General features: G+C 37.8%; 3 protein-coding genes across 3 annotated transcripts; all 3 read left to right on the top strand.

Moving 5' to 3' along the window:
* Positions 1 to 556: 556 nt before the first annotated feature.
* LOC109175374 lies at positions 557 to 1,615 on the top strand. The gene has a single exon (XM_019324638.1). It carries the CDS (start codon positions 557 to 559, stop codon positions 1,613 to 1,615), a length of 1,059 nt encoding a protein of 352 aa, XP_019180183.1.
* Positions 1,616 to 1,677: 62 nt separating this feature from the next.
* LOC109175373 lies at positions 1,678 to 5,657 on the top strand. Its single transcript, XM_019324637.1, has 2 exons — positions 1,678 to 4,423; positions 4,495 to 5,657. Exons 1-2 carry the CDS (start codon positions 1,678 to 1,680, stop codon positions 5,655 to 5,657), a joined length of 3,909 nt encoding a protein of 1,302 aa, XP_019180182.1.
* A 1,673-nt stretch (positions 5,658 to 7,330) lies between these two features.
* Positions 7,331 to 10,238, top strand: LOC109175583 (chaperone protein dnaJ 20, chloroplastic). The gene is made up of 2 exons (XM_019324863.1): positions 7,331 to 7,853; positions 9,809 to 10,238. The coding sequence occupies exons 1-2, from the start codon at positions 7,413 to 7,415 to the stop codon at positions 9,953 to 9,955; spliced, it is 588 nt and encodes a 195-aa protein (XP_019180408.1). The 5' UTR covers positions 7,331 to 7,412; the 3' UTR covers positions 9,956 to 10,238.
* Positions 10,239 to 14,732: the final 4,494 nt, after the last annotated feature.

The raw sequence follows: 14,732 nt of genomic DNA, 5'->3' as shown, positions 1-14,732 counted from the left end.
TATGTGGTCTAATGGTACTCGGGTTGGACACTTGGACTTTCATTTGGAAGAATTATGAGTTCGAGCCTCAGTGGAGATACTACAATGTAATAGAGCCAGTAATATTAAAAAAAAAAGTTGTACAACTTTTTAAAATTTATGTAATGTAATGTAATTTGTTTAATGTAATATATAATTTTAATAGCATATTATTTCAATTAAAATTTTATAATTATCATCAATTAAATGTAAATATAAAGTCGTGAAGATAAAGGAATATACACAAATGGGCCATTCTCTCTCTAGAATACTAGGGTTTTGCTTCCTCTCCTAGGGTTTGACTAGGGTTTTGCAACTTTCTTGATCTTCCCCGGATTTAATCCGTGTCTGGTGTCTTCGAAACTGTTTGGTGTGTGGAGGGAGTTGCTGTGTTAGTTGCGAGGATAGTTTCTGGTATCTGTATCGGTGAGCTGCTGCTGTCGAACGTGCGTGAACATTATCGGCATACGTGGGTTTTGGTTTGAGACGGGGGGCCCAAGTGTTGTAGCGATCAGAATTGGCTGCTGTGTGGTGCGGAATGGCGGATGAAGGAGGGGATGCTCAAGTCGCAGCCTTGGCAGAAAGATGGGCGGACATTGCGATTGCGGATGAGGATGAATGTTTTGCTCCGGTTGGTGAAGGGGTGGTGGCAGGTGCGGACCCACCGGTGCAAACTTGGAATGTTGTTGGCAGATTCTTGACAGCGAAATTGATCAAGTTGGAATACATGAGGCAAGTTTTGGCATCGGTTTGGCAACCGGTGATGGGTGTGACGGTCACAGAGATACAGAAGGGCTTGTTCCTATTCGTTTTCTTCCATAAAACGGATGTGGATTATGTTCTTGAGGGAGGGCCGTGGGCGTTTGAGAATAGTACCTTGGTGTGTCGCCTTGTTGAGGATGGGGTACTGCCAGTTAACGTGGGTTTGAATACAGTTGATATGTGGGTGCAATTGCATGATGTGCCAATGGGATATACATCACAACCAATTCTCGAACAGATGGGTAATTTCATTGGAGCTTTTGTTAAGCATGATGAGAGGTTCGTGGGGGCGACCTGGTTAGCCTTCTACCGTATCCGTGTGTCAATCCCGGTTGATAAGCCGCTACGGAGGCGCATGAAGTTGTTAAAGCGTGATAAGACTACATGTTGGGTTAACTTCAGGTACGAGAGGTTACATTCATTTTGCTTTTTCTGTGGGATGATGGGGCATTCTTATAAGTTTTACGTGAAGGCTCGGGTTTCTATGCTGCCGGTTCAGCAGTATCCGTATGGCCCGGAGATGAGGGTGGGGGGAAGTCGGGGGCCGAGGGAGGTGGGGGAGAATTGGTTGGTGCCTGTGGGAGGAAAGCCGAGGGTGGTGGTTGAGGGTGCGGTGGTGGGGGTTCGGGAGGGTGTGACAACGGTGGGGGAGGGACGTGGGGTTGAGGGAGGCAGTGTGCATGATGAGCCTGTGGTGGAGGCAGTGGCTAAGAGGAGAAGGGAGGAGGGGTATGAGGGTGTGGGGAGGGATGGTGGGGAGGATATAGCTATGGCAGATGTGTCAAAAAACATGTTCTCGGCGGGAGCTGCGGCGCAGTCCCGCCCGTCATTATGATTACGTTATGTTGGAACTGTCATGGCTTGGGCAATCCACGGACAGTTCGCGAGGTGGTGGACATGGTGTCGAGTAAGAAGCCGGATTTTGTATTTTTGATTGAGACAATGGTGAAGAGTGATCATGCGGAAAGATTGCGGGTAAAGTTGGGATTTGAAGGGGTATTTTATGTGGATCCTGAACGGCAACGTGGTGGTTTGGCATTGCTATGGAGGTACAATAACACGGCAAGGTTGATTAGTTACTCTAAAAATCACGTGGATGTGGAAGTCACGTTAGATAATCACCCCCCGTGGCGAATGACATGTTATTATGGGTTTCCCAAAAGATCCATGAGGCGGGAATCATGGGAGCTGTTAAAAAGGTTATCAATGCAATCCACATTGCCATGGGTTGTCATTGGTGACTTTAATGATCTTTTATTCCAGTCTGAGAAGCGTGGAAATAATCCACACCCGGAGGGTTTGTTGCGGGGTTTTGGGGAGACACTAGACTATTGTGGTTTGTTACAGTTGCCTATGGAGGGGTATCTGTACACTTGGGAAAGGGGTGAAGGAACAGAGGATTGGGTTGAGGAGAAGCTGGATAGAGCAGTGGCAACTATGGAATGGCGTGAGTTGTTGGTGGAAGCTAAGACGGTTAATATTCTCACACGTAAATCGAATCATTCGGCCATATTCCTGAGTATTTCTAATCCTATGAGATTTGGGGTCGGTGGTCCCAGGGCGTTTCGTTTTGAAATGGCTTGGCTTCTGGATTCAGGTTGTCGTGGTGTGGTGGAACAGGCATGGCTTGATGGACAGGGGAATGGGCTGCTGCATAGTCTACAGTTGTGCAAAGACCGGTTACAGGCTTGGGGTGGTGACCGGTTTCATATGTTTGGTAAGCAGTTGAAACTCTTACAGGCCAAACTGATGAAATTGAAGGGAGGCAGAGGACCTGCAGTGTTAGCTGAGTACAATACAATTAGTGCTCAGTTGTCTCGTCTGGAGGCGCAGGAGGATGTCTATTGGCGGCAAAGGGCAAAGCAGCATTGGCTACGTGGGGCGGATGCTAACACCAAATTTTATCATAGGTATGTTTCATCTCGTAAGCGGAAAAATTTCCTAAATAAATTGAAAGGGGTTGATGGAAATTGGGTTACTAAGGGTGCTATGAATACTGTTGTTATTGATTACTTTGTTGATATTTTTAAGTCATCTAATGCCCCACCCCATAGTAACTTTTTTGGTACGGTGCTCCCCCGTGTGTCTGAATCGCATAATGAGTCATTGTTAGAACCTTTTGTGGCGGAGGAGGTAAAAAGGGCTCTGTTTGCTATGTATCCGGATAAGGCACCTGGGCTGGATGGAATGAACCCAGGCTTCTATCAGCACTTCTGGGGTGTTGTGGGGCCGGAGGTGACGGAGTTTGTGCTCAACTGCCTCAATACGGGAGTTTTCCCGGAGGGCTTAAATGATTCGAATGTTGTCCTGATCCCGAAAAAGAAGGTCCCTGAGAACCCTGCGGATTTGAGGCCAATTGCGTTGAGAAATGTGGTCTATAAGATTATGGCCAAGATGATTGCGAATAGGATGAAGCCGTTTATGGATTCCATTGTTTCGGAATCCCAGAGCGCGTTCATTCCTGACCGGTTGATAACGGATAATATTCTGGTTGCTGCTGAGGTGGGACATTTTCTTAACAGGAAGCAATGTGGAAAGACTGGTTGGGGGGCCCTAAAGCTGGATATGGCCAAAGCGTATGATAAGATGGAATGGTCTTTCTTAAGACAGATGATGATTGCGCTGGGCTTTGCAGAAGGATGGGTAAATTTGATTATGTTGTGCGTTACTTCAGTTTCGTATAATATTCTTATAAATGGTGCAGTTGGAGGAGTTGTGGTACCATCACGGGGCCTAAGGCAAGGAGACCCATTGTCTCCTTATCTTTTTATTATTTGTGCAGAAGGTTTGTCCTTGATGTTGCAGCAGGCGCAATCGTTGGGAACTATCCATGGATGTAGAGTAGCAAGGGGGGCTCCGGCTATTTCTCATTTGTTTTTTGCAGACGATAGCCTATTGTTCTTTAAGGCAAATGCCCAGGAGGGGGGAGCGGTAAAGCAATGTTTGGAGCTCTATGAAAAATTGTCTGGCCAGTCTATAAATTACCATAAATCCAGTATATGCTGCAGTAAAAACACAACAGATGAGGAGAGGGATGAAGTAGCGGCGGTGTTTGGGGTAGCCCAGGCTAATGATTTTGGAAAATATTTGGGATTACCGTCGTTTATTGGAAAGAATAAGAAGCAGGTGTTTGCGTTTATTGAGGAGAAGATCCGGCAAAGGGTGGGATCTTGGAATAAGAAATTGTTGTCACAAGCAGGTAAGGAGATTCTGTTGAAAACGGTAGCACAGGCTATGCCTACCTTTTCAATGGGTGTCTTTTTACTAACAGACTCACTTTGTGTGGCGCTGCAAAGAACCATGAATAGGTACTATTGGGAGAAGGGAGGTACGGGTGGAGGAGGTATTCATTGGATGGCTTGGGATCGACTCAGCAGGCCGAAGGTAGCTGGGGGACTGGGATTTAAGGACCTAAAGGCCTTTAATCTTGCAATGTTGGGGAAGCAGGCATGGCGTTTTCTTACAAAGCCAGAGTCTTTAGCTGCGAAAGTATATAAGGCAAGGTATTACCCTAAATCTAATTTTATTGATGCCACTGTGGGAAATAACCCAAGTTATTGCTGGAGGAGTATTATGGCTGCTCATGGCCTTGTATGTGGGGGGATAAAGAGGAGGATTGGGAATGGAGGGACAACAATGATAGGTAAAGATCCGTGGCTTTTGGATTTGGATTATAAAATCCATACTGTTTACCACATAATATTTATGAAGCAGGGGTGTCAGGTTTGATTGATCAGGATACTCGTACTTGGGACCTGGATATTTTGAATGATATTTTTGACCCAGTTGATGTGAACCGAATCCGTAGGGTGCCTGTTTGTCCGGACTATGAGGATTCATGGTATTGGTATAAGGAGCATAATGGGTCATATTCGGTCAAAAGTGCGTACCGTTCCGTTGTGGGTGAGATACAGAATAATACTGGATTTAATAGATGGAATGCACTCTGGAAGTTGGAAGTGCCACCTAGATGGAAAACTTTTTTGTGGAGAGCCATAAGTGGTATTTTGCCAACTATGACTGCCTTGGCAAGTAGAAGGGTTGATGTGTCTTTAGCCTGCCTAATGTGTCTTGATTTTAATGAAGATGTTATGCATTGCTTGATTGAGTGTCAATATGCTTGTCGTGTTTGGAATGATTCAGGCCTTGATATAGCTTCTGTGGTCGGGGGATCCTTTGTGGAATGGTTTCAGAATGCAATGTCTGTGCTAACGATGGATAATCTAATTAAATTTGTTGCAGTATTATATCACCTCTGGAGTGCACGGAACTCTGCAGTTTGGGAGGGGAGCATGTGGATGCCGAGGAAGCTATGGAGTTGCGCCAAGGCAAGCCTTGCGGCTTGGGCAGCAGCACTGCCGAGGGGACCAAGAACGACACAACAGCATCACTCCAGTGCCATGCAGCAGCATCCCCCCGTAACGCATGGTGCGGTGTGCTATGTAGATGCGGCGTGGAGTTCTCTTTCGCGGACGGCATCGTATGGAGCGGTAATATTGGATGGGGCCGGGGCCTTTGTGGCGGCAACAAGGGGTCAACTGCCATTTTGTGAAAATGCTATCATAGCGGAGGCCTTAGCATGTAAAGAGGCGTTATCGTGGTTGAAGGATCGGCAAGTAACGGAGGTCACTATGTTCACGGATTGCTCGGTCTTGCAGGCCTATCTATCCAGAACTGGTTCACAACCCAGATCGTATGTTGGAATCGTGGTTCATGAGTGTCAAGTCGCTATGGCACAATTTATTTCATGTCAATTTAATTTTATTCCTAGACGTTTAAATGTTATTGCTCATACGTTAGCTACAATGGTCACTGACCAGGATATTGCTATGTTTTGGGACGATGTCCCCCCTGATGTTATTATTCCACATTTATAGTAATGAAAATACGCAACTTTGCTTTCAAAAAAAAAAATGTAAATATAAACAATAATAATTATAATTACAATTTGAGGAAATTTCAATTTTGGTCATATGACTATAGGGGTCTTGTTAATTTTAGTCCATGACTTTTAAAATTGTTAATTTAGTATCTTAATTATGCAATTTTTGTCAATTTTGGTCACTCCGACCAAATTTCGCTGGAAAATTTTAATAATTAAAATAATAAGGGTATTTTGATCGTTTCACGCCTCTTTTCTTCTTCTCCAGCGAGTCCATTCTTTTCTCTCCCGTTTCCCGCGTTCTTTCTCCCTGTAAACCCTATCTTTAATATCATCAAGCATCCTTTCCCCATCATCTTAGTTCATTTCATTCGTCGGAAACGGGAGAGGAAGGGATGGACTCGTCTGGGAAGAAGAAAAGAGACGTGAAATGATCAAAATACCCTTATTATTTTAACAATTAAAAATTTTTGACGAAATTTGACCAGTAATTTGGCCGGAGTGACCAAAATTGACAAAAATTACATAGTTAAGGTACTAAATTGACACTTTTAAAAGTCAGGGATTGAAATTAACAAGACTCATATAGTCATAGGACCAAAATTAAAATTTTCTCTTACAATTTAAATAAAAAAAAAAACTATTACTCCGTATTAAGAATGATTTTTTAGATTGAGTGGAATAATGAATGTTGAGGTGGATGTTAAGACCCATAAAAAAAATGCAACGGTTGATGTTGCTCTTAACATTACTCAAAAAATAACAAGAGTATTTTTATCCCATAAGTGGTTAAAATGAGAGTTAAAAGTAGGTGCCTAGGTGACAATTATTATTGCGTGGACCATGGTCCAAAAACATATAAAGTAAATTATAATAACTCATAAATTACATTATTCAAACACATAAAATATATTATTTTAATTCATACACTACATTATCTTATCTCAAACATTTCATTATTTCAACACATAAACTACAATATACATTGTTTTAACATAAAATATATTATTATAACACATAAAATACATTATTCTAACTCATAAAATATATTATCTTATTCTAAAAATTTTATTATTCTAATACATAAAATACATTATTCTAATTCATACAATACATTATTTTATCTCAAAATATTCATTATTCTAACGCATAGAGCAAAGGATTTTTTCAACCATTCATATTCCTTCTTCCAGAAGGCTGAATCCTAACCCTAAGGGCCCCCATACTCCGACCCGACCACAGAGGCTAGACCTGTGCTCACTGCGTACAAAGAACGCCCCTTATTTTGAGAGGTTGCTTCCACACTACTGCTGGTGAGACTCGATCTTTGGTTATTCTACCAAAATTTTACTTCTGTGACCAATTGAATTGTCCATGCAAGTAACCATTCATATTCCTTCTTCCAAAAAGTTGAACCCCAACCCTAAACCATTCATATTCCTTGTTTTAGCTGTCGCGGTATGAGAAATAGTAGCATTGAAACCTTTCTATTTCTATACTATTATTATTATGTTTTATGTATTATAAAAATAATATTAAATAAGTCAATGTTTTCACCATATGGAATTAATAAAAATAGTAATAATTACAGACTGTCTATCACCCACAGCATCACATCTGATCCCACGGCGGCCCTCATCTTGAACCAACCCATTTCTGTATCCTATAAGACAAACCATTCTTCTTCAACAATACAGAGATTCACAAAATCTGTAGAGATATAGAGAGAGAGAAGAGAGAGAGAGAAACAATGTGCTGCAACTCCCATGGATTAACACTCTCAAGAAGCGACCCTCGCTTCTCCTACCTCTCCATCATTCACTCTCCCCGACCCGACCCACGCCGCGCGCTGTTCTTCCCCGTCCGCCTCCGAGTCCGGACCGGCAGAATCAAGTCCAAGCTCAACGACGCCGTTTCGGTCGCCGAGCCCAAGTCCTTCTACGACCTTCTGGGCATATCCGTGACGGGATCGCTGCCGGAGATCAAGCAGGCGTACAAGCAGTTGGCCCGGAAGTACCACCCGGATGTGTCGCCTCCGGATCGGGTCGAGGAGTACACGCAGAGGTTCATCCAGGTCCAGGAGGCTTATGAGACCCTGTCGGATCCTAGAAGGAGAGCTTTGTACGATAGCGATATGGCTAAAGGCCTCCACTTTGCCTTCTCCGCTCGTCGACGTTGCCAAAGCGACGAGGTTTGCTTTTCTACTTTTCATATTTATTTCTCCTCTCTCTCTCACTCTATTGGTAAATTAAACTTTTTTTTTTTTTTGTAAATTATTAATTTTCTGGAATTCTTAGACTAGTAATTGGGGTAAAATGGAATTGATGTTTACACTTCTATATTCATGCTTCGCAAAATTAGGAAAGAGGATGATGTAGGCCCCTTTGTCTATATTTATGAAGAATTGAAGGTTTTCATTGAAGATTGAATTTAAGAAGTTTAAAGTTTATGCAAAATTATATTAGAACACTTCTATTGAAATGCAGTCTAATTAATGTTTAAATGCTTGGCAGCTTAATTTTATAAACTGGCCCCCTCTTTCTTGCTTGTATACTGTTGAAAAGGTGTCATTTTGGTGACTTTAAGTTTGTTCTGAAAGTGTTGACCTTAATCTTATCTGGAGTTCTTGGTTATGTAGAGTGGTAACTTTTCAATGATAAGTTGATAACTAGTTTCCAATGATTCTCTGTTAAATCTGCCTACTAAATTTTCTCACCTGCATACTAATATACAAGATAATTGATGTTTCCATTCTGGGCATATAATCATTTGGCTTTCTGGAACATCTAGTCCCTTGGTGATATATTCCAAAATGGGAATAGAAATATGGAAGACTCTACTTGGAGTTTGAAATAAGAATCATTTGTGTTGCACTTAATATCAGTAGGCTTAAGTGAGAGGTCTCAGGTTCGAACCCCAGGGGGCTTTGACTCTTTGTGTTTCAATAGGTTGAGAAAGTTTGTATGAACAGATACTATATTATAATAGAGTCAATAATATTAAAAAAAAAAGTGATATCATGCCAATGACCTTGTGGTCTAGTGGCATGAAGTGGCTCTCCCATTGACTCTTTGTGGTTCAGTAAGTTGAGAAAGTAGCTATGAACAGATACTAAATTGTAATAGAGTTAGTAGTACTCAAAAAAAAAAAAAAAAGTGATATCATATATTTTTTCCCTGCAATATTTGAAGTGCTGCCTATGTTTGAACTGCCTTTTACACAATTAATAATATGTGATTTGATTCGTGTGATACCTTATTCTGCCATGATTGCAACATAAATGTTTCCCGGGTACCAAACATGTTAATGCCTCTCCCTTCAGTTTATGTCTCAAAGCACCCTTAGTTATTGTAAGATACATTTTTTAAACAGGTAGTTCTATTTTATGATATGAAAAAAGTGGGGAAATTGCACTTTGTCCTTCAACTATTGCCAGTTATGAAATTTAGACCCCAATTGTCAATTTTAATAAATTTAGTCCTTCAATTGTTTTAAAGGTTGCCAACTCAGTCCTTTTGCAACTTCGGTGTTAAACAATTGAAGGACTAAATTTTCTTTAAATTGACAATTGGGGACTAAATTTCATAACAGACAATAATTCAAGGACTATAAGTGTGATTTCCCCTAAAAAAACACTTCTTTTGCATTCTTGGTTTTGAATTGTATCTGCTTGTATAACATATGCATTGTTGAAAAAATCGCTAGGTGCCTAGTGTCTAGGTGGTAATTAATCGGCGCCTAGGCGTCTGTGTATTTTTTTTATTTTTTTAAAATTTGTTTAAATTCTTTTAATTTTTTAAGACTTGATAATTATAAACTATTTAATACTTTAATAGTTAATACTAAAATATTAAATATTAATCTAAAAAAATCTAGAGTTTTAACAATTGAGTGAAATAACCCATTAAAAAAGAAAAAGAAAAAGAGAACAATAACTAATCTGCCGACCGGCGCCTAGACGGAATTTTTGCAACACTGGTTATTATATATATATATATATATATATATATATATATATATATATATATATATATATATATATATATATATATATATATATATATATATATATATATATATATATATATGTGCAAATTATTTTAGACTTGTGATTCTCTATCTGATTTGGTTTCTTTGTGCATGTAGTATATGGAGGAGAAAAGCGAGTGGAAAGGTCGATGGCAGTCTCAAGTATCAGAGCTAAAGAGAAGAAGCATGCATAAAGACTCCGGTGACAATCTATCGTGGGGAGCACGAATGCGTCGGCAAAGGAACAATGAAGAAGCATCATGATAGCGCAATAAGTTCGTATGTATACATGTAGTGTATATATTAATCTTCCAAATAGATAGGAGACACTTTTAGGGTACCTTTTGGTTACATTTGGTTTGATCAAGACGAGTTGCAGTACCAACATAGTTACAACCGTGTACTGCAGTTAGATTTGCGTTACAGATCACCTGATGCCAACCAGCAACATAGTTGTACATAGAATTACAATAAATTGAGGTTGCCTTATATGCAACTTTATATGTTTTTGCTCAAGGAATCGAATCGCCTAAGATGGTTTCACTTGTGACAGTGTATGATGACTATATATAGATTTGTTATCGTTTATCCTGTGATTTGAAACTTGTCACGAGTATGGAGTTTTGGTAGGACATACTATTTTGCTATTTAGGTGAAGTTGATTCACAGAGGTTTCTTTAATCTTTGGTTTTTAGGCAGGACTTTATAAATTGTGAAGGAAAATGATTTTCCAGTCTATTCTGCTTTCATTTTCTTTTGTCATTATTAAGCTTGCTGGTTTCTGGTCTTGATGGATACAGATGAAATTGTGGGGCTTATAATATTTTGGCTCCTAATATAGTGTATATCTCAATTGGGTTCTATGTCTGACCGTATTGAGTTAGTTACCACTCTTTGTATTGTGTTTACGGCTTGTTTAGTTCATGAAATGAATTATTGAGTTTGTTACCGCTCTTTGTATTGTGTTTAAAGCATGTTTGATTCATGGAATGAATTGTAAGGAAAAGAATAGAAGTATTATATTGTTAGGAATGTTATTTCAGTGTTTGGTTAGTTTCTTTACCCAAAAAAAAAAAAAAAAAAAAACTGTTTGGTTGGTTTAAGAAATATATATAAATGGAATGCATTTAAAAGTCTTAAATATCCATATACAAAATATATAATAGTAATTACGCTCATTATTAAGAACATTGTTTATGGAAATAAAAATCATTATCAAATAAAGAAATATGCTTATTCTTAGAAACACCTAAAGAGATCTGAACAATTGTCGTTAGTTTCACCACTTTTTAAAGTAGAAGGACGGACTAAATTGAACAGAATAAAGGTACAAGGACTAAATTAAACAAAAAAATTTAAAATGACAAAAAAAAAAAAACGCCTATTATACAGTAGAAGTTGTAAAAAGAAATTTGAAACTTCGAAATAAAAATGTCATGACTAAAGTTGTGGGATGCAATTTAAAAAAAAAAAAAAAAAAAATCTTTATTGGACCAAAATGCAAAATCTGTGTATTATTTTATTTACTTGTGCTAGCACAGTTCTTGTGGAATGACACACATTTTTATTTTTATTTTTTATTTTTGGGTGGATGTGAAACAGGAAGCCAAAATATGTGGCTTTTAGGAGTTTGTCATCTGTTTGACTAATTTAAATATATTTGGAGTAAAGGGATAGCCCATTTCAGCATACTTTTAACCATGTGATTAAATCATGTGGTTGTGTATACAACTCAAAGGTAGTAGTTATCGAAGTAATGGGGTGTTTGATAAATAGCTGTTAGCTGATTGAGATAATAATTTTTTGAAGGAAATTTGGATAGAAAATATAATTATTTTTTGAAGGAAATTTGGATAGAGAATATAATCATTTTGCATATGACATTTGGTTCAGGTTATATAACATAACTAAGGGAATGTGACATTCCAAAGCTCAGATTCCTATGTTTGGTTCATATTATCTGAGGGAATCTAACATTCCCAAGGAATGTCACATTCCCTCCACGTAGGATTTTGAAGGGAATGTGATTCCCTTCAATTTCTTAGGTTATGTAAGATAACCTTAGTTATGTTAGAGATATTATAGTGTGTGTATAAAAGATAACCCTAAACCAAACATGATTATATAACATACCCCAATTTTAACCAAACACAGGAATCTAAGATTCCCAGTAATCTAACATTCCCAGTAATCTAACATTCCCTAAGGTAATCTGACATTCCGTGAACCAAACGACCCCTTAAGAAAGGAATATCATCATTTTTTGTAAGAAATTTTTGAATCATCCTACGTATAAATAATGGATCATTCTTGCATATTACTTCATTCATCCTTTGTCTTCTTCCATTCCGAAATATTGTAACACCTTCAAATGGATCCTTCGCATCCTCCACGCAATCCATTGTTTAACTTCTCACTACTTTCACATAATGATACTAATGAAGCTAGCCAATCAAAACTCACAACCTCCAATCAATCAATTCTCCTTTCTTCCCGGAATAAGCGATGCCAATTATAAGCAATTTCCTAGTTTGTTTCAAGGTGTTCCACCAACCTATCATCCATCATATTCCAGTTTTACTCCAATGCCTACTCTCACTGGGATTACTCATCCTACTCCTACAACAAATATACCTTTGCCAGAATTTCATGAGTACTCTACTCAAGAAATGCCAACACCTCAAGAAACACGACCAGCAAGCATATTGAAAAGTCGATGGACAAATAAGGATGATGACATGCTATTATGCAGCGCATGGCTCAATATTAGTAAAGATGCTGCAATTGGAAATGATCAAAGTCGTAATAGCTAGCTTTTGGAATCGAATTGTAGAATTTTATAATCTGTACCGGAGTCAACCTGAGCAAGCAAAAGGAAATAAAATGGCATTGCATAATTGATGGGGGAGGCTAAATCATTCAGTTTCAAAATTTGTCGGATATTATGAACATATTTTGCATTAGAGGGAAATTGGCTTAAATGAGGCTGATAAAAAAAATAGGGCCATGCAATTATATCACGAGATTGAGAAAGAAAATTTTATGTTTTTGCATGCTTGGGAAGTGCTAAGGAATGAAGAGAAATGGTACGGTGTAACCAAGATGGGAGGGGCATTGATGTTAACTTAACCAGAGATGAACGTCCAAAACAAACGAAAAATACAGAGTCATGTAAATACACATCATCATCAAATTCACAAGAAAGTGAAACACCATGTATGGGAGTGTCTAGCTCTCATCCCATGGGAAGAGACGCGTTTAAGGCGAAAGGAAAAAGAAAGCAATCACTAATACAGTCAACAGTATCAAAAAGTTTGGGCGAACAAGTTGAAAAGCAAATGAATATGAAAGTGGAAAAACTAAATCTTATGAAATAATATATGAAGCGACAAGAAGAAAGGCTGAAACAACAACAACAAAATGAGAAAAATAAGTTTCTCATTCAGCTTATGCAACTAGATACATCAACTATGAATGGAACACAAAAACAGTTGTACGATAAACAAATGAAAAAATTTATAAATGAGTAAGTATGATAAAATTAATTTGTATGCATTGTATTTCTAAATCAATAAAAATTTATGTACTCTTTTAATATATTATTTTATTAAAAAAGTTTATTACATATTAAATAAAGAATCAATTAAAAAAAAAGCAATTGTACGCCAAAAATAAATAAAAGAAACTAAACAAATAAAATAAAACAAAATAAAACAAAACAAAATACATAAACCAACAAAAAAAGGTACAAAAGCTGCCACAGCACTGCTGCTGCGGCAGCTTTTGTACGGATTGCAAATTTGCCTTCCGACTCGGCACTTAAAAAAAATAAAAAGTAAAAATGCTTAACAAAATGCCATGTAAACTTGCAAAGGGTGAAAATTACAAGGATATTTTCAGTCTTATATACTTAAATGCCACATAAGCAAATTTTAATATATTTCCTTTTAATAACTAATTTAAAATGTCAATTGTATCTTTTTTTTATTTTTATTTTTTTTGGATAAAGTTCAACATAGGTCCTTTAATTATAGACCAAAATGCTATTAAACCCTTAAACTAAGAAAAGCTCCTTAGACACTTCAACTCCTCTTTTTTATGCAAAGTCAATTATCAGGTTACCTTTAACTCTTTTAAGTAACTGATAAAAATGTATTTTTAATTCAAACAATTAATTAAAAAAATATATATATTTTAATTCAAATAAAATAATTAAAAAAAAAAAAACAAACCATATCAGATCACTTCTCCTTTTGCATTTTAGACATCTATGAATCCATCATTCTTCATTCTTTCCATGAATTCATCATCACCCAATTCCTCTCTAACGCCTCTAAACAAATCAAAGCGATCAGAAACATTGATCAATGTATAAACATCATGATACATTGAAGCATACAGGAGCACAACACTGCCTCCTGCAACAATTTAGGAAAACCTATAATGTTTAGATAAACCATTAACACAGTTTAATTAACCAATTCAATCCCCCATAAATTTACTATGTCCAAGAATGACAGTTATTTTGCGGTTGGTCACCATTTCTAGTTCAAACACATATATCGGCTGGTTTCTTATATGGCGAGTGCAACGTAACTAATGTTTTTGTCGAACATCTTGAGGCAGAACTGACACCAATCCTTCATTATCACAAACTTTGAGGACTCCATTGCTCTCATACAATGAATAAATAATGATTTCAGAGGCAAACCTTTTCATGCTAGGGATCTCATGTTGAATGCCGCCTCCATAGGTCTAGTGGAGGTGAAGACATGTTAATTATTTAATTAAATACTGTGTTAAATTTGCGGAGGCGGCATTCAACATGAGATCCCTAGCATGAAGCGGAGGACGGCTGCGATGCATCAAATGGATAAAATGACAGAAATGGAGTCCTCAAAGCGGAGAGGAATGAGATGGATAAAATGACAGTTTTGCTCTTATTATTGACAACCCTTAACATATGACTAAATTAGGTAAATGTTGTATAATTGAGGATTTAATTGGATAAGAATGGTAGTTGATCTGATGACTAAATTGG

This window comes from Ipomoea nil, unplaced genomic scaffold (assembly GCF_001879475.1).
Source record: "Ipomoea nil cultivar Tokyo-kokei standard unplaced genomic scaffold, Asagao_1.1 scaffold0688, whole genome shotgun sequence".
Taxonomy (NCBI): Eukaryota; Viridiplantae; Streptophyta; class Magnoliopsida; order Solanales; family Convolvulaceae; genus Ipomoea; species Ipomoea nil.
Note: the sequence above shows the minus strand (reverse complement) of the source record. Positions and strands in the feature narration are given on the sequence as shown.

Excerpts from the sequence above, each read along its gene's own strand:
- LOC109175374 (XM_019324638.1), top strand. The coding sequence starts at position 557 with ATGGCGGATGAAGGAGGGGATGCTCAAGTCGCAGCCTTGGCAGAAAGA.
- LOC109175373 (XM_019324637.1), top strand. The coding sequence starts at position 1,678 with ATGGTGTCGAGTAAGAAGCCGGATTTTGTATTTTTGATTGAGACAATG. Across the intron at positions 4,424-4,494 it reads TGGAGGGACAACAATGATAG|GGGTGTCAGGTTTGATTGAT; the intron begins GTAAAGATCCGT and ends TTTATGAAGCAG.
- LOC109175583 (XM_019324863.1), top strand. The coding sequence starts at position 7,413 with ATGTGCTGCAACTCCCATGGATTAACACTCTCAAGAAGCGACCCTCGC. Across the intron at positions 7,854-9,808 it reads GACGTTGCCAAAGCGACGAG|TATATGGAGGAGAAAAGCGA; the intron begins GTTTGCTTTTCT and ends TTGTGCATGTAG.